We start from the raw sequence: 17875 nt of genomic DNA, 5'->3' as shown, positions 1-17875 counted from the left end.
TTTTTTCTGCACAGTACGATAAAATTAAGGCCGGCGTAACACAAGTTATGCTAGCGAATCAACTGAAACTACCTTAACCTCCACGGCTGCAATTATAGGATCCATAAGGAGACAAAGGAAAGCTGGAATGGGCAGTGGCTTTCTAACTTCCACACTACGGTAATTCCTAGTTATGATTGTTCTTCCGCCCCTGTCTATGACGCCTCAACTAGGTTTTGTATTTGTTAGTGGGAGAATTTGTAATTGACTTGTATTACTCATCATACAGTGCAAAATTATAAATAAGTATTGCTTCACAGAAAAGGAAAGGGAAAACTCTGCCAATTGCCCTAGCTAGTAATAGAAGTTACAACAAAAATTCATTTACTCTAAAAACAAAAGGTAACTAGTAGCTCGATAAACAAGCCGGTACATGTTGACTAATTGCAGGATTGCATACCCATTTAAAAGTTATGCCCTGTACTTATCAAGGATGACACATAAAACAGGAGGTTCAAGATGTAAATGACTGCGATGAACAGAACAAGCATCGTGAGCCAAGAAAGTTTGCCCAATGATACGATTAGGGCTGCCAAAAATGCCACTGCCATGCTGATAAAAGCCCGGTACAAACATCCCCCTGCATGGTGGTGAGCTTTTGCTGTTCTGTGGATATTGCTACCGTGACCCCGGAGGAGGGTTACGACTGCAAGGATGGCGTTGTACATGGCTAACGTGTCCGAAATTACAAAAAGCTTAAACACTCCATGGTCCAGCATGGTCGCCACTCCCGGGTTTCCATCATCGGATTGATTATATCCACCGGGCAAGGTGAAGCCAGCAGCGAACGTGACGGAGATCACAAGTGTGGCCACTACCAATCTAGTGTTAATCTCGTCCTGAACCCATTTGGCATGATATGGCTCGCTTGCTCCAGGACTTTGTTCTTTCGGTGACCGAAGGTCTCGAACCTTGCTTTGCGGTACTCCAGCTTTAATCAAAATTTCACCTCCCCGTAGCTACAAATGTCGAATCAGAGAATTAGTGATCAATCACGAGCACAGTAGATTCAGTTAACAGGAAAAACTGCGTGCAACCAAAATTACGTTACCGCTGGATCATTCATTCTGAAGCTCTGGGGTTCCATGGCCACATCCAGGGCGGTCAAGTTGTCATTGTTCAGAAGCTGCAAGTTAATTCTTTTGTTTTTCGTCAAAGAGCCCAAAACTCGCCAATGGTTGTGCATCGATGCCAAATGGAGGGGTGTGTTTCCATCAATATCTTGCGAATTCACCAGCTTCTCGACGTTGGGCTGACCGCATTTGTTGAGTATGTGCCGGACCACCCTTTTGTTCCCGCCCTTGGCTGCAACGTGAAGAATATTCTGACCCTTTTTGTTTTTAATCTCTGCTAGGTCGGGCCACATTTTCACTAACACTTGGGTTGTCTCAACGTGGCCGTGTTCGCAAGCGATGTGAATTGGGTAGGAGCCGTTGTTGTCCGTTTGAAGGGCAAGATAACTGCATTTGCTCAGCAGGAACTGCACCGCCTCGACATTTCCAACCGATGCTGCAGAGTGCAGTGGTGTCCCCCCGTCTTCACCTTTCAGGTTAAGTAACTTCGGAAGCTTGTCTATAATTTCTTTCCATATACCTGATATCATAGGCCATAGCACTTCTTAGGTTGGGTGCAATTTGCTTGTTAAATAACTGTTGCTGTTCTCTCCTGCAGAGTTTTTGGCTTTTTGACCGAAAGCTATTATCAAGCTTTTCTACAAATTGGACGAATATGAATTTTGAAAAAGAGCAAAAAGCAGTTCAATTTACTTACCTCTATGCATTTGTGGACTAGAACTACACAAAAAAGTTTTCCATTACCTGATTTCCTGTCCTTAAGTGCGGCAAATGGTGACATGCCCTGTATCTTGGCTGCATAAGCTTCGTCTCTCGCATAAGCTTCCAAGAGAAGCCCAAGAATCGTCATATCCCCGGTTTCGGCTGCCAGATACAACGGAGATTTACTATTCTTGTTCTTCCAATATATAATTTCCGAGTCTGTTTCCAGGTGAATTAGCTTTTTTGTTGCGTTGATCCTTCCCTCTTGAACAGCGACATGGAGCGGAGTCTCCTCCAAGGAGTTCTTCCGGGTCAAGGTGTTAGGGAAATGAATGAGAATGAGCTCCATGACATCGTCATTTCCAGAGCTTGCTGCTACATGAAGCAATGAATTTCCAGAGGGGGTGACTTGGTCGAAGATTAGCGACAAAGCTAGTTTCCTCGACTCAGACACCTTTTCTAATGTATGGATGAATTTCTCAACATCCCCTTCTTTCGTGGCTTCATATAGGTAACAATCCATAATTTGGTTCAAATCACCATCTTCAAGTTGTTGTTGGTGATCTGGAGCCCGGACGTATCTTGCCTTCAAAGCCTCAATCCTTTCATCTGGCATTGCCCTTGTTACACTCCCGTCAATGCTTATCGCGTGATCCATTTGCCACTGCGGACGGTTTCTTTTTCTTTTTTTCCTTCCTTTGATCTCTTCCCCCCAATGTGGTAAGAATGCAAAAGGAAGAGAGCACTCGCCCTTATAAAGGTCAAGCTTTCACATGAACCCAACACCTATGCGACTCCGGCCGATGTCATTGACTTCTGACCCAACAGTTAATTAGTGATCAGCGCAAGAAGTTGTGAAGTCTTTGTCCGATAAACTATGTCAATTACCCTGTCCAAAAGTAAAGAGACTCTCACTGTTCAAAGAACACAAGTTACGATATGTTTTCTACACTATCATTGATTTTGTCTATTACATTGTTGATAAAACAAGTCCATTCCATATTCTTCCTTATCAATTCAGAAAATATCATTGACTCATCTCGAATAATGTCAACCCTATCATAAAAATGAGCTTCACCTTAAATTTGCAATCCACAAGTTGATGGAAATCAATCTACTAGACAAAAGAACTGAGAATAATAATAAAAACCCATCATAAATGATCTCGCATTCTATGGGGTCGATATATGTTAGATATAGTGAAATTCACATGAAGCATAGTGAACCATTTGATTGGTCGGTCTCAAGTCTCAACTAACTTAATTTTGTCCCCTCTTCCCAAGATTCACGTGAAGTTCTTCCCATGAAAGTTGGAATAGGGAACACCACATCCTTTCCTTTTCAAGAGGAAGTCGCTGCATCAAATCCTACGGTTTGAAGTTTATTTGTAATTTAAAGTATTACATCCATTGAAAAATTTTTGAAGGGGCAACACCCCGATATCTACTCCCCTTTATATATGTAGAGCATGGGGACATTATAGCATTCAAGAAAAGTTGAGACCAGTTCATGTTATTAGGGGCGTCGACGATTTGATTCCATTCGGATTTTAATAAAATTTGAATTGAATCAAACTATTTGGGTGTGTATTAATTTTAAACCAAACGGTGCCCCAAACCAGATATAACCCGAACCGAAGACTTGATTCTATTCGGTTCAGTTCGACTTTTTGATTTTCTCATTAAAAAGAAATCTAGGGAAAAATGAGATATTATGTAATTATAATATTAAGAAGACGAGTAATTTAAAATTCGATTCAATTAATCAAACTCAAGCTATCCAAATTAGAATAAAAAATGATTATTTTGTTATTATTTGAATCGAAATTCGAATTGTACTGAAAATGGAAGAAAATACGATTCGGTTTGGATCGAATTCGATTACAATTCGACTCTCCCATTCGGTTCCGACACTCCTAATTAGCGGACACATGTATCTCGATTTTGTCTTCTTAAGTGGACCCCGCATTTCCTTTTTCTTTAGTGAGACCTCACGTCCTATCTTCTCCTGCTTGCATTGAATGGCGGAGTATTTGTACGGACTTCGATTGAGCTGAGGACCTCCACATGTAGTGACACCCCACGTCCCATTCCAACCTCTTTCTTGCATTGAGTGGCAGAGTACTACCAGTACGGACTTCGATTGAGCGAGGCCTTCACGTGGAGACAACTTCACGTGAAGTTCTTCACACGAAAAAAGACTAATCGAGCCTGCCCCTGCATCTCCAAGCTCTGGTACAACCCACATCTGTGAATTTTCTCCATCTTGCGTTGAAAGTCGGAGCACAGGTGACAGGGACTTCGCTTTGAGCAGAGGCATCTGCACATCAAGTTTTATCACGTTGTCTAGATTTCATGAACAAAAATATCTTCCGAATGAGGTGGGCCAGCTTGACTGATCGGGTCCAGTCCCTGCAATTTTCATTTTCAATTGTATTAAGGTCTTTCCATGTCCCCGTGCTGTAGCAGCCCTCTGTCGCAATGCTTTAGACAGTTTTTCTCATTTATATTAGGATGTGTCCGAAAGAGATACTCACATGATGAAAGTTAATCATACTCTCAGTCGCCCTTTTATTCTACTTCATGTAGAAAAAGTGAAGCTCGGGAATTGTTATTTATTATTTTGGGAAAAAAGCTGGTTTTTATCCCGCCCAATTTGTAATTTCTTTCCTTTTTCCACATGACATGGCATAAGGTACACGAGTTATCACATCTAGTAAAAATTTCTTAGCTATCTCCTAGCACGTGTCACATTACTCATTATACTTTTCTTGAAATTAGCGATAACTCAATACTTGTTTTAGTTTTTGACTATCTCCTCTAGCCATGGAGAATTTACATCCTATATAGAATGTTCGGTTTAACCCATAATTATTCAGTCCACTTATGTATAAACTTCGTGACATGACTTAATCTTGCAATCTAATGGAAGACAGTGTTATCCTTTTACTATTAGGTTATTACATACTTAATGCATTTGCTAAGCCTTTTTTATATAAATAAAGTTTGCTTGAGTTTGCACACAGACTTCATCCTCATTTTTTTTTCCTCTGGGGAATATCTATACACAAAATGTTTGAAACGATCAAGTGCGTCATCAATGTGGGGAGTTCTTAAAGAGGACCAACGAGGAACAAATGAGATATTTATTAAAAAGATTAATGTACTAAAACTCTTAAAACATGTCACGAAAATATAATTAAATCATAGAACTTGTAAAAAGTAGAATCAAATCTTAAAATTTGTTAAATTAGTACAATCGAATCACCGTTCAACTTGGCTAATAAAAAATGCTTATATAATTTTTTGGATTTTTTTTTCTCGCTCGTTATTTCCTAATTCTTTAATGTCCATTTCTTGGGCACTCTTCTCTAATTATTCTTTCATTCCTTTTTTCCCTAATGTTTTAAACATGTTTTTCTTCTCATAGATCGGGTGTTCATAAATTGCTAAACTATAACTTAGTATTAAGAAAGATGCGAATCACTACATTAAAACGTGTCTAGACGCATGGGATTTTGTAGGGATTTTTTATTTTATGTGTAATTAGTAGATTGGAAATTGAAGTTTTTTTTTTATTAAGCGTTGTTAACGCATATTTCAGATGTATTCGTTGATAAGACCTTTACAAACACATATTCATTTCTCATGGCCGGGGACAGAGGTTAAAAGATTCTCCATACCTAACTTGGACTTGTCTGTAAACAACATAATAAATAATATATTAAGAATAATTTAAATATCATCAAATTCACTTGAAGATATTTTATTCAACAATTATGACATCTCAAATTCTACATCGAATGAGAGATGCTATGTTGAGTGATGTATAAGCTAACATTTATGTCAAATATTCATTATCTTGTACAATTACTTATTTAGAGTACTCCTTTTACAGGAAGGACCCGTATGGAATGACCTAGGTTGTTACTAAGGGTGTGTTTGGTAATATTTATGTTTAAAAATTGTTTTTGGGAACAGAAATAGAAAAAAGTATTTTTGCTTCAGAAACAATTTTGAACAAAAAACGCGTTTGGTAAACTGTTTAAATATAAAAAGAATAGAAACACGTTTGGTAAATTTGTATAATTTTTTTATTTCTTTTAATTTTTTAATATTTTTATTTTATTTTTTCTATTTTCTTTCTTATTTATTTTTCCTTTTTCTTTTTCCTTTTTTTCTTCTTTTGGCCGGTCCGGGTCTCGGCCATGGTCGGCAACCGGCCGACGAGGGCCGGCGGCCTCGCCCAACGGCCGGCGAGGCTCGGCGTTGTCGGGCCACCGCGAGGTCAACACTGGCGGTGGCCGGCAACGCCGAGCCTCGCCGCCACCGGGCGAGCTCGACTCGCCGGGGCCGGCGACACTCCGGCAAGGTCGCCAATCCTCGACGGCATCACCGCCCGAGAGAAAAAGAATAAGAAAAAGAGAGAAGAAAATGGAAGAGAGAGAAAAAGTGTTTAAATTTTGTTAGAAACAAGAAACAACTTCTTTTTTTTTTCTTGCATTTTGTTCCAAATGTGTTTACGGGAACAAAAATAATTTTGGAACAAAAACGGAAACAAACGCGTTTATGTTCATTTTTTATTCCTAGGAACAAAAATAAAAATTTGTGTTCCGGGAACAGAAACACATTTTAACAAACGCACCCTAATTGATCAAGGATGGACTTCTTTTTGTACTCTTTCGATTGTACTGAGTAATTTATAGTATTTCCTTGAATGCAAAAATAGGAGACCGTTAATCTAGACCAAGAAAATACCTAAATTTGTAAGTTTAATTAAAGATCAAATTTCACGTTAGATGATTCAGTTTTTTATTTACTAATTTATTTAAAAATTGCATTTGCCATATATGGGTTGCCTCCTTGATTTTGTCGTCCTTTCATGTACCTTTTCTGTTGCCTTGGAATCGATTGTTAGAAAAGGAATTTTCATCGGGAGTGAGACATCCCTACCCCACCTAGCCCAAAAAAGAGAAATTTAATGTAGGGATATGCAATCCTTCAAAACATATATAACGATAGAAAGGTTGGAAAATATAATTGAGCTAATTACAAGGATTTAGGCCTTTGTTTGGTCTTAATACAAGTAAACCCCTCAATACCTCAAATTCTGTTGATTTCAGTTCTCAAAGTCGCATTTGATAGGACAACATATGGAAAAAGAGTTTTTACCTTTGATTACATTACTACTTCTGACAGAAAGACAAGCATTACACTTGCAAAAGCAAACCTAGTCCCTCTACGATGCTTGTCTGGCCTGATCTTTGTAGTCATGAATGAAGCAATGCCATCTTTCGAGTTAGGGAAAATGTCACAAATGGTCCCTATACTATTATCTAATGTGCAATTTGATCCTGACTCGATCGGCCGATTTGGTCCTTGCCTTTGTTGAAAAATATCCGATTTGGTCTCGAACTTTCAATCGGCTCAATTTGATCCATGAACTATTTGATAAATGTCGATTTGGTCTCGAACTTTCGATCGGCTCAATTTGGTCCTAAATTATTGATAAATATTCGATTTAGTCCTTAGTTACTGTTTTATATTTTTTATTTTATATTTTTATTTTTAAATAATTTTTTAATTTTTAATTTTAAAATTTTTAAAATTTTTTTGCTTATTCTCTCTTCCCTCCGCCGACTCCGGAGGGAAGCCGGCTCCGGCGAGGGTCGCCCTCGCCAGGACGCAGCGAGGGCGGCCCGACGCCAGCCGCGAGGGAGCCCTCGCCCGACGCCGGCCGCGAGGGGCCTCGCCCGACTCGGGAGGGGCTCCCTCGCCGGATCTGCGAGGGAGCCTCTCGCTCGACGCCGGCGAGGGCCGCCCTCGCAGATCCGGCGAGGAGCCCCTCGCGGCGTCGGCGAGGGGCTCCTCGCCGGATCCGCAAGGGAGCCCTCGCCCGATGCCGGCGAGGGCCGCCCTCGCAGACCCGGCGAGGGAGCCCTCGCCCGACGCCGGCGAGGGGTGCTCCTCGCCCAACGCCGACAAGGGGCTCCCTCGCGGCCGGCGTCGGGCGAGGGGCTCGCTCGCCGAGATCTGCGAGGGGCTCGCGAGGGAGCCCTCGCTCGACGCCGGCGAGGGCCGCCCTCGCCGGAGCCGGCGGAGGAAGAGAGAATAAGCAAAAAAAAAAAAATTAAAAAAATTAAAAATTATTTTAAAATAAATAATAAAAAATAAAAAAGGAAAACAAGAATTAAGGACTAAATCGAATATTTATCAATAATTCATGGACCAAATTGAGCCGATCGAAAATTTAGGGACCAAATCGAACATTTATCAAATAGTTCGGGGATCAAATTGAGCCAATTGAAAGTTTTGGACCAAATCGGATATTTATCAATAGTTCAATGACTAAATTGAGCCGATTGAAAGTCGTGGACCAAATTGCACATTAGGTAATAATATAGGGACCATTTGTGACATTTTCTCTTCGAGTTATTAACTTAAATTATTATATTATCATTAGACGAAGCCACTGGAATTTGAAAAAAAAAAGGCCGGGGGACTAATTTAAGAACTCCTTTTTTCTCTAGGAGACCTATGACCTAGCTAAAGATAATTTAGCAAAAATATCTTCCGAATGAGGTACGCCATGCCCAAGCCTAATCCTTTTTTTCTGGTGAGAGCCCACATCCTATTTTCTCTTTAATTTTGCATTCAATATAAGAGTACATGCGATGAACTTTGATCGAGTGGGACCACTACATCAGGTCTTGCTTATTGCCTAGTGATAAAGTTAGTACGAACACCTAAAGGAGAATGAATAGATGCTTAAAAGAATTTTTTTATAAATAAGATAAATTTCGAACAAAGTCTGAGAACTAAACATAATATGATAAATGAATCACCAGAATTCTGATAAATATTTAGAATCAGATGAGAGATGGAATTGAATTTTGCGATACTTAAAGGGATGCAATAAATTTGAATAAAAAGAGTTAAGGGAAGAGTAGAATACATACAAAATTTATAGTGGTTTGACTTAAATTAAGCATACATCTACTATCTTATATTGATAGCCTTCTGGCTAAAATTCACTATAACATCAACAGAGAAGTATAATTTTTTAGTGCAAACACTCAATGGAAGATTCTCATTCTCTCACTAAGTCACTATTTTTGTGATTTTCTCCGTTGAAGACAATTTGTAAGCACGGCAATGAAAAACAAGTGGTTGGAAAAGACTTCGGACTTTGGAATTTCAATTTTTCACTCTCAATCTCAAATAAACTGAATGACCTCCTTAAATACTCCTCCATGCTTCACTAGCAATTGGCATCTTCTAAAGAAATTTATTCCAATTAATCCGTAGGATAGAATCGATTAAAGGAATCTTATAACTGTTTGAAGATTGAAATGAAAATCTGTTGATTCTAGTCACTCACACAATCATAATCTAAGTTTCCATAAGTAGATACTTCAAAAAAAAGAATTTGTCTTCAAGATTGATTTTATCAATTTGCAATTGATTCAATCAATGTATTTATAAAATGTAAGTGAGATTCTTTGCCATTGAGCTAGATATTGAAGTGTAAATTCCTATTGCGTTCATTTTGAATCATTGTTGCAAGATCAATAAATTTGAGTCTAATTTATCACCCGTGGCAGCGGCGTAGTGGTTGAGCACAGGTTCCTTTTGGGAGAGGTCTTGAGTTCAATTCGTTGCGTCGTTTGCCTTGCGAGAAAGGAACCCACGACTTACCCGGGGGCGTGGGGTGGTAGTGACTCTCTTTTGCTCCTCTAGGATTTTTACATTTGCGACGGTCGCACACGTGAAGATTCCCTGGGTACCAAAAAAATAAAATAAAATAAAAATAATAAATAAATAAATAATAAATAAATTTTAGTCTAATTTTATATTTGTTGTAGTAGACTCGAATTCAGTCTGAATTGCGTCAGAGTGGAAAAGACTTATAGAATGAATAGATTTTGGCAAGAGTATGTGATATAACTTCGAAATATACTATTTTTCAAAATAATAATAAGAATTGGAAAATTTTGTCAACTTTAAAACTTGATAGGAGTTTTCTCAACACCTAGATCCTCCCATGAGTAGAAGAAATATATCGTCCAAATTAGGTGGGCGTAGCTCAAGGCTAATCGTATCTACTTCCCGGCACCTCTTCTTTTTCCTAATTATATGAGGTCTTTCCATAAATCAAATATCGTTGTACCATCAAAGCCTCTAAGAAATGATTTAGACAAATTTACCTAAATTACCAGCCATGTACAAGAGGCTTGGGGGAAAAGGCAAAAAACTTTTTAATCTTGCCCAATCTGTATCATTATTGCTTAGTGTACACATATTTAATGATAGGGCACATATCACATGAGTTGCCACATTACTTAGTAAATATTTCTCAGTAGACTCTTAGCACACTTATCACTACTCATGTTACTTTGTTTGAAGTTAACTAAACGCAATGCTTATAATGGTTCTCTCTAACTTAATAATCTAGGGATACGATAGACCTAGCTACCCACCCATTTATTGAACAACTTGCAAATTCCAAAAACAATGACCGTCCCAATCGAAAGAGAAAAAAACAAGAAAAGTAGAGGAAAAGTTACACAGTTGAGATCACATGTTACGCTATGATTAAAGAGATTAAACTGAAGTTGCTTTAATAAAAAAAATTGTTTTGCTTTCACGTTTCTATAGACCGAAGACATGCCAAAATCCATTTCAATCCTAGAGAAATAAAAATCTTGGCCGACGTGGTATGAATTTGACGTTGAAACTTACCGATCAAAAAGAGATTCTTGTTGTGAAAAAAGATGATCCTCCACGGTTCGCATCAAATCCTACGGTTTGTATATTTTTGCAATTTAAGTATTAAATTCACCGAATAATTTCTAAAGGGGGGACACCCCAATATCCACTCCCCTTGAGTTTGCACGGACATACACGTAGCGAGTGGGGCATTATAGCATTCAAGAAAAGTCGAGACGGGTTCCGGCGCTTGGGTTCATATCATATCTCTTAGCTGTATCCTACTTTCCTACTCAACACGGCCCCACACCGTCCTTTTCCTTAGTGAGACCCCACATCACATCTCGAGTACCGTACTAGTACGGACTTCAATCGAGCGAGGCCTTCACATGCAGTTTGGCTTGTTGCCCCAGTTCCTTCCATGAATGGGAGAGTGCCATTCATGTCCCATTCATGATGGAGACTAATCTGGTCCGCCCCTCTGCAACTCCTGTTCTGGGAGACTGCACATCCTGGCATTATCTGGCATTTTACATTGACGGCAAGAGTACTTGTGATAGGGGAGAAAATATTGGGTACGTCTTATGTAGACAGCCTGGCAAACAAGAAGGTGGTGGGAGCGCGACACGTGTCCATGTGGGACCCACAATTTCAGGCGCCCATTTTGAAAATTTTCGTATACTGTAGCTCTGGAGAAAAAGGTTTTCTGTCGCGGGTTCTTTCTTTGCGCCTTTCTCTCTACCCTCGCTCTCTCTCCCCGACGAACTCCCTCTCTCTCTACCCTCGCTTTTTCCGACCGGCGAACCACCGCGAGCAACCGACGAACCAGGAGGATACCGGTGAGACGACCGCGAGCAACCGACCGGCGTGCAACCTCCTTCTCTCTCTCTGCCCTCCCTCTTTCCGACCGGCGAACCACCGCGCCGCCCCTCTGGCTCCGGTTCCGGCCCCGACTCGTCCGTCCTTTACTCTTTCTCTCTCCTCGCGTCTCTGTCTGCCCTCCCTCTCTTCGACAGCGAACCACCGCGTGACCGGCGAACCACCGCGCCCCCCTTCCGGCTGCAGATCCGGCACCGGCTTGTCCAGGTAATTTCTCGCTTTCTCTTTTCTCTCTTCTCTCTGTCTGACCGTGTGACGGAAGGGATTTTATATGAGTGTAGCGATGCCTGAAGAGTCATTAGTAGTATGCTTTTCGCCTGTAATTTTTCTTTAATCTTGGGTCTGGCTATTCATTATGCCAGTAGGACATACTCCGAAAAGGCTCTAAAAATGATTATATGGTGCATCATGTTAAAGTTTGTTGTAATGTCTGGTTTATTAGTTTTCAGTGATTGTAATTTCTGTCAATATCCCGTCTCTATGGAACTAACAGTTGTTACGTGTGTTGATGCAGTGGAAGTTTGTTTTGCTTACTGCAGAGGAACACAGCCAAGTTGGATTGGAGACGCCGTGTTCATATGGCTTTGGATGTGGTAAGTATTTGCTTCTTATTCGTGTAACTTAATCCATTGTTTTCTAAGTCCAGTATTTTACATTTTGGTCACCTGAATGTTTTTTTTTTTTCATCTGTTTCTCAGTGAGCATTTGTTTTGCTCCTTTTTATACCGCCCTCATTTTGTTCTTGTTGATATCTTTCACATGTACATTCAGCATGTAACCAAATTCATCCTCTTGTAGGTGCAGTGTTTTACATTTTGCTCACCTGAATGTTTTTTTTTTTTTTCATCTGTTTCCCTGTCAGCGTTTGTTTTGCTCCTTTTTATATTGCCCTCTTTTCGTTCTTGTTGATATCTTTTAAATGTACATTTTACCTTCATGCTGATAAAAATTTGAGACGAGTGTCTTGAACCTTAGCATTCCTAACTTCCCGAGACTGCTTGGCCCGTGAACTTTTGGCCTCCAGAGTTTGTCAGTTATTTGAATTCTACTATCTCTTGTATGTTATCTTTCTGCTTTTAACGTGTAATTATTGAATTGGATACTTTTCAGGCTAGGGGCATGAATTATCTGCATCATGACAATCCACCTATCATTCATCATGATTTGAAGTCCTCGAACCTCTTAGTTGACAAGAATTGAAATGTGAAGGTGTGGCTACAATTACAGAGTTCCGTCTTTCTGTTTCAAGATATATCCCTTTTTTTAGATGCAATATATGGGTTTTTGCTTATGAGCTCATTTATGATTTGCTAAAATTGTAATTTAGGTGAGTGATTTTGGTCTATCACGTCTGAAATCTAAAGCATATCTCACAACAAAAACTAGGAAGGGAACGGTATGAAAATTTTACTTACTATTTCTTCAATAACTCTTATTAGTCATCATTTGTAACTTTCCTCTTTAACTATCTGAAATTATAATTCTTGGCTGACTTGACCTGCGATCTCTCTCTCTTTTTCTCTAGCCTCAATGGATGGCACCGGAAGTTCTCCGTAATGAAGCCTCAGATGAGAAGTATGTTTTTGTCTGTTGAGTTTTATTTTGAAGACTACTACCTTTATCTATCTAAAGATAGATTTGGTATCCTCATTTACTTCTAATATTTCTCTGCATCTCCAGATCTGATGTGTACAGTTATGGAGTGGTCTTATGGGAAATTGCCACCCAGAAGATCCCATGGGATAATCTCAATGCAGCGCAGGTATTTTTTTTCTTTTCTGTCACCACATTCCATTTCGTCTGACAATTGCACCTTTTCGATCAGTAAAAAAGATCCATTGAAAAAGGCATCGTGGCGTCTTGGATCTCTTTTTCACTTCTCTGTGGAGATGGACTTGGCAGGCTTTGTTTTTAGCAACATTTTATGTGAACATGAAGGGGGCTGAATGACTATGCCCGATCTGCCGTCTTTTTCTCTCCCTTTTGTTTCTGTTAGGAATTACATGAAATCTATTATTCGGAATGCTTTGAACAATGCTTTACTCAGGATACTTGCAGGTAATTGGTGCTGTGGGGTTTTATGAATCAGCGGCTTGATATCCCTCATGATGTTGATCCACAGTGGGCATCTATAATTGAGAGCTGTTGGCACAGGTGCTTCTTCTCCTTTAGTGTTTATCAAGCCCTAAGTACACTAAACAGAAGCATGGAGTCTGCAAAGGATAATTCATTCATCTTGGGTAGAAAATGGAGAAGCATTTTTCTGGTCACTGATGCAATAGAATTGGACACAGAAAATGATGCTCCATCTCCAATGAGCATTCGACATTTACCACTTGTAGTTAGGCAGTTTCATGACCTTTTTTTCTTCTGGCATAAGTTGATGTCATTCAGGAGCCTTTTTTTTTTTTTTCCTTTTTGTGAGGACAAAAATTGTCAATTTGTTACAATTCGATACTGATGTGAGAACTGCATTTTCTTCTAACCAGTGATCCAAAGTGCCAACCGACGTTTTAGGAAATACTGGAAAGATTCAAAGATTTGCAGAGACAGAACGCACTTCAATTCCAGGCTTCCCGCTCTGCTGCCGGCGACAGCACTCCAAGGGAAACGTGAACCATCCGATGCATCAAGAGGATTTGTCTATTCATTACATTGGTGAACAGTCCAAGCAAACCTGGCTATTTGCTATGAAGTTGATGTTGCCAACCAATCTCGGTTCGCTTTGCTGCTTCTGGACCATGCCTCTGGACCATGAAATTTGGCGACCATATTTTTGGGACCATTTTGAGAGGATAGAATGTTTGTCCTTTGTTTGAGCAATTCAATTGCGGGTGGATCTAGGACGATTGTATGTCGCTTTTGTGCATTTACTGGAAAAGTCACAAAGGATCCTGTAGATATGTTGCAAAGTGTTGTGGAGATCGGAGGCTGAGCACATTAGGCATTGCCATCCATTTGTTTGTGATACATTTATAGGGGAACATTAGATTCTCATCATAAAGTTGTACAAATCAAATTGACTTTGGTGAAACAGAGCTTTGCAATGGTAACAGGGGTTGCGCACTACTAAAGCTCAAGACAGATTCTGCTTCTAAATCGCTGTTAGCCCATGTTGTTCGCCCCATGGAAGTCCATCAATGAAGATATCCATGCCTGTTCTACAGTCGTTAGCCGATTGTGCCAGGGGCTACTTCAACAAAATTTTACATGCAATCAAAGGTCTTCAGTTTTCCAGAAAGTTTGATGCTTTAGTTTCTTGAATTAAATTCAGTCTAATGAGCTTGGACTTAGGGTCGCCATCCAACCAGGCAACAACCCAACAACTCTTCGAAGCTTTGTATCAGAAATCAACCTCACATTATTGAGCATAGGCTCGTGGATTTATGATTTTTGTTCGTCGAAATTGTACATGATTTTTGTACCGTCCAAAATTCCCAGCATGAACTACATGGAAGGGCAAAAACGCAGGGCTGAACATTAGCAACCAAAATCGGCGAGAGTACAAACAATCTCCCAGAAAGCAAGTCATGTATCCCCAAAAGAAGCACGACTCATACAGCTTTTTGATCCTACTTGGACAATGTTATGGGCAAGTCGCTATGTCCTCAGAAAAATCACAAATCCCATTTTTCGTGCCACCAATTCTTTATCGAAGCAAGGAACGAATTGCAGCAACAGTATCACCTTTATGCTCACATAAGGTCCTTTCAGCCACCTTCCGGTCCAGCTGTTTTCAGAATTTACCATACAATATTAGAAAGCTCAGGCCAGTGAGAATGAATGCGTTCAAGCACATGGCATAATCACTCATTAGCGATTATATCAACGTCAGCTGCATTGATCTTCACAGCAGCCAATTCTTTTCTCCCTAGGAAACAATGGGCCACAAGCGAATTGTAAGTCAAATGAGACGACAAAAAACCATAAAGAAATTTATGCATTGAGTACCTATGAAACAGCACCAGAGATGCACAAGTTAACACAAGCCAGAAACTAGATGAAACGCTTCCCTGAAAAAGGGATGATAATGCATGGATGCATTTTTGCTATGGACAACCTTTGAGCCTAATAGTTGTAACGAGTACCAACCTCAACACACAGAAGATCTTACATCCTCCACAGCTCAAATGTGGTAATGTGGTGTCAACCGAACTATATGATTGTGGTGCCATGGGAATTTCCATTTGTCAGAGGGCATGTTCTACTTGAAATGAAGGTGCGCAATGAAACCATAAGCTGAAATTTTTATAAAGAAACATGAAGCATCTGTGCACACAGTACTCCAATTACACACTCCACTGCGTAGCGGACACTCAAAGCCACTTTCATCTCTATTTCTCTTTCAGTTAACTTCTCTCCTGCAAAGCCTATATGTGCCAGAATTGCTTGCATACACACTGTTTATTCCAAAAATGCTTGCTAGCTTCTTGATTGTGTTTGCTCGCTGAAAAACTAAAAGCAAACGACCCCTTTGATATCAGTTGCATAACTAAATACTCGGACAGGAGAGACCACATAGCCACGTAAGTGAAAGGCCAAATTTAAAGAAGATTAAAGCCGAAAGACCAACTCCACAAAATCCTTCCTCATGGGGAGAGATTAAACTCTTCAAGAAGCCAGCAAGTTGGTTGTTATTGTTAACACTCCTTCCAACCTAATTCAATTTTGCTATCAAGCCAAGTATTCTCTGAATGTTGCCAACTTTGCAGAGGGAAAGAACTTGCTTCTGTTTCGACAACTTCACCTCTATTTTACCTTCAAGTACTCTCTCTAATAAAATGGCAGTCAAACTCGACATGTTTTCCTTGAATATGAAAGCAGGCAATTTCCATGAGACATAAAGCCAATCAAAGGAGTGTATGAAGTAACCAACAACTTAGGTCTAAATCTCTCAGACTTTGCGGGTCACTATCATTACTATTTTATACTCTGCCTCATAAGTTGATAAGGATACAAATGATTGTCTCCCACTAGGCTACTATACCAAAAAAATTGCCCAGAACCCAAATTAAATACTTAACAATTGGTTGATAGACAAGTGCAAAAATCCTACATTGTTAGCATCACAACATCTGTCAAACTTTTGGATTTCACTACTTTTTGGTTAAAAAAAAAAATTACCACACTCTAAAGTTCCCTACAGGTTTTAGATTAGTTCCACATCTAGCTAATGAGGTTTCATAAAATTCTACATGAGCGTACTTGCAACTTTAACTTGCAAGTTTATCGAAATTTTTTTAGCTTTTTATCATATGAAAAAATTATTTTATAATGGGTCTTTAACCTCCTCTTGAGAATGGCCTTTCATGAATGCAAAGACCTCAATTTTCTCAAAATCTTATGTGACTATACGGCCTCAAATTATCCAGCTATTGCAGTATGAAACTAGCATGAATAGGGTACTTTGCACTTAGCTTTTGATCAAGTAAACACTAGCAAGAGCTTGCAAAATAAACACGAGTAACAATACATGTGAGTCCCACATGAGTGAAGTTCACTGAGAGAATGTATCAATTGTTTTTTCTGCTGTGAGTGACTTTTGGTGACTGAAGAAGTGAAGTGCAGTGAAGTGCTTGATCTCAATGTTAGCCAAGCTTTCACTCTTGCATCTTTTGCGTGGTTGACATTGCGTATTTTCATTTGCCTCATGGGACTTAGTGCTACTTTCCTCAAAACCAATTTTAGTTTCTGTGATTGCCATCAAATCAGGTATTCAGTTGCACCTTCCTTTCATCCAATAGTATGAATTCGTGGCCTACAAACATGTTGTAATAAAGATATACACACGTAAGAATGCATGAAATGGCTGCATCCGTTTCCCAAAATTGAGTTCACAAACTTTAGACTTCTATTTGCTTGCTAAATAAAGCCAGAATGTTCAGTTAGTCTTCGCTTCCCATTTTGACATGACCAATCTTTAACCGGTGACAGTTCTTGATGCTTATTCAACCCAAAATTCCAACTATTATTATTTTTTTATAACTTCACATTAGTTTGTCACCAGATAATATTTAAGTAAGCTCATGAAGGATGGCCATTTCTGATCTCAGGGGTTATCTGTTTTGCATTCTTCAATGACTATCTGTAACTCTTCTTTATTTCTTTTTTCGATTTCCTTCTTTGCAATTATGTTTTGCTTTCTAGGCAGGACATCTTTGGGACAAGTGAAAGCTTTGCCTACGGTAAAAATTGGTACCCATGCGATAACAACTTAACTAATGACTTTTCAGGCATCGCTACACTCATATAAAATCCCTTCCGTCACACCGTCAGACAGAGAAGAGAGAAAAGAGAAAGCGAGAAATTACCTGGACAAGCCGGTGCCGGATCTGCAGCCGGAAGGGGGGCGCGGTGGTTCGCCGGTCACGCGGTGGTTCGCTGTCGAAGAGAGGGAGGGCAGACAGAGACGCGAGGAGAGAGAAAGAGTAAAGGACGGACGAGTCGGGGCCGGAACCGGAGCCAGAGGGGCGG

General features: G+C 39.8%; 2 protein-coding genes across 2 annotated transcripts; one reads left to right on the top strand and one right to left on the bottom strand.

The window, feature by feature from the left end:
- Positions 1 to 443: 443 nt before the first annotated feature.
- Positions 444 to 2699, bottom strand: LOC120286989 (protein ACCELERATED CELL DEATH 6-like). Its single transcript, XM_039299614.1, has 3 exons — positions 1857 to 2699; positions 1091 to 1632; positions 444 to 998 (listed from the first exon to the last, which is right to left on the bottom strand). Exons 1-3 carry the CDS (start codon positions 2470 to 2472, stop codon positions 444 to 446), a joined length of 1713 nt encoding a protein of 570 aa, XP_039155548.1. The 5' UTR covers positions 2473 to 2699.
- Positions 2700 to 11156: 8457 nt separating this feature from the next.
- LOC120286988 lies at positions 11157 to 14304 on the top strand. Its single transcript, XM_039299613.1, has 7 exons — positions 11157 to 11608; positions 11916 to 11994; positions 12729 to 12797; positions 12927 to 12976; positions 13082 to 13163; positions 13460 to 13555; positions 13891 to 14304. Exons 1-6 carry the CDS (start codon positions 11157 to 11159, stop codon positions 13496 to 13498), a joined length of 771 nt encoding a protein of 256 aa, XP_039155547.1. The 3' UTR covers positions 13499 to 13555; positions 13891 to 14304.
- The last annotated feature ends 3571 nt before the right edge of the window (positions 14305 to 17875 follow it).

The sequence above is a fragment of the Eucalyptus grandis genome, chromosome 8 (assembly GCF_016545825.1).
Source record: "Eucalyptus grandis isolate ANBG69807.140 chromosome 8, ASM1654582v1, whole genome shotgun sequence".
Taxonomy (NCBI): Eukaryota; Viridiplantae; Streptophyta; class Magnoliopsida; order Myrtales; family Myrtaceae; genus Eucalyptus; species Eucalyptus grandis.
Note: the sequence above shows the minus strand (reverse complement) of the source record. Positions and strands in the feature narration are given on the sequence as shown.

Coding starts and splice junctions, on each gene's coding strand:
- LOC120286989 (XM_039299614.1), bottom strand. CDS start 2,472: ATGGATCACGCGATAAGCATTGACGGGAGTGTAACAAGGGCAATGCCA. Junction 1,633..1,856: donor ACTTAAGGACAGGAAATCAG/GTAATGGAAAAC, acceptor CTATGATATCAG/GTATATGGAAAGAAATTATA. Junction 999..1,090: donor TCAGAATGAATGATCCAGCG/GTAACGTAATTT, acceptor CGACATTTGTAG/CTACGGGGAGGTGAAATTTT.
- LOC120286988 (XM_039299613.1), top strand. CDS start 11,157: ATGTGGGACCCACAATTTCAGGCGCCCATTTTGAAAATTTTCGTATAC. Junction 12,798..12,926: donor CAAAAACTAGGAAGGGAACG/GTATGAAAATTT, acceptor CTTTTTCTCTAG/CCTCAATGGATGGCACCGGA. Junction 13,164..13,459: donor ATAATCTCAATGCAGCGCAG/GTATTTTTTTTC, acceptor GGATACTTGCAG/GTAATTGGTGCTGTGGGGTT.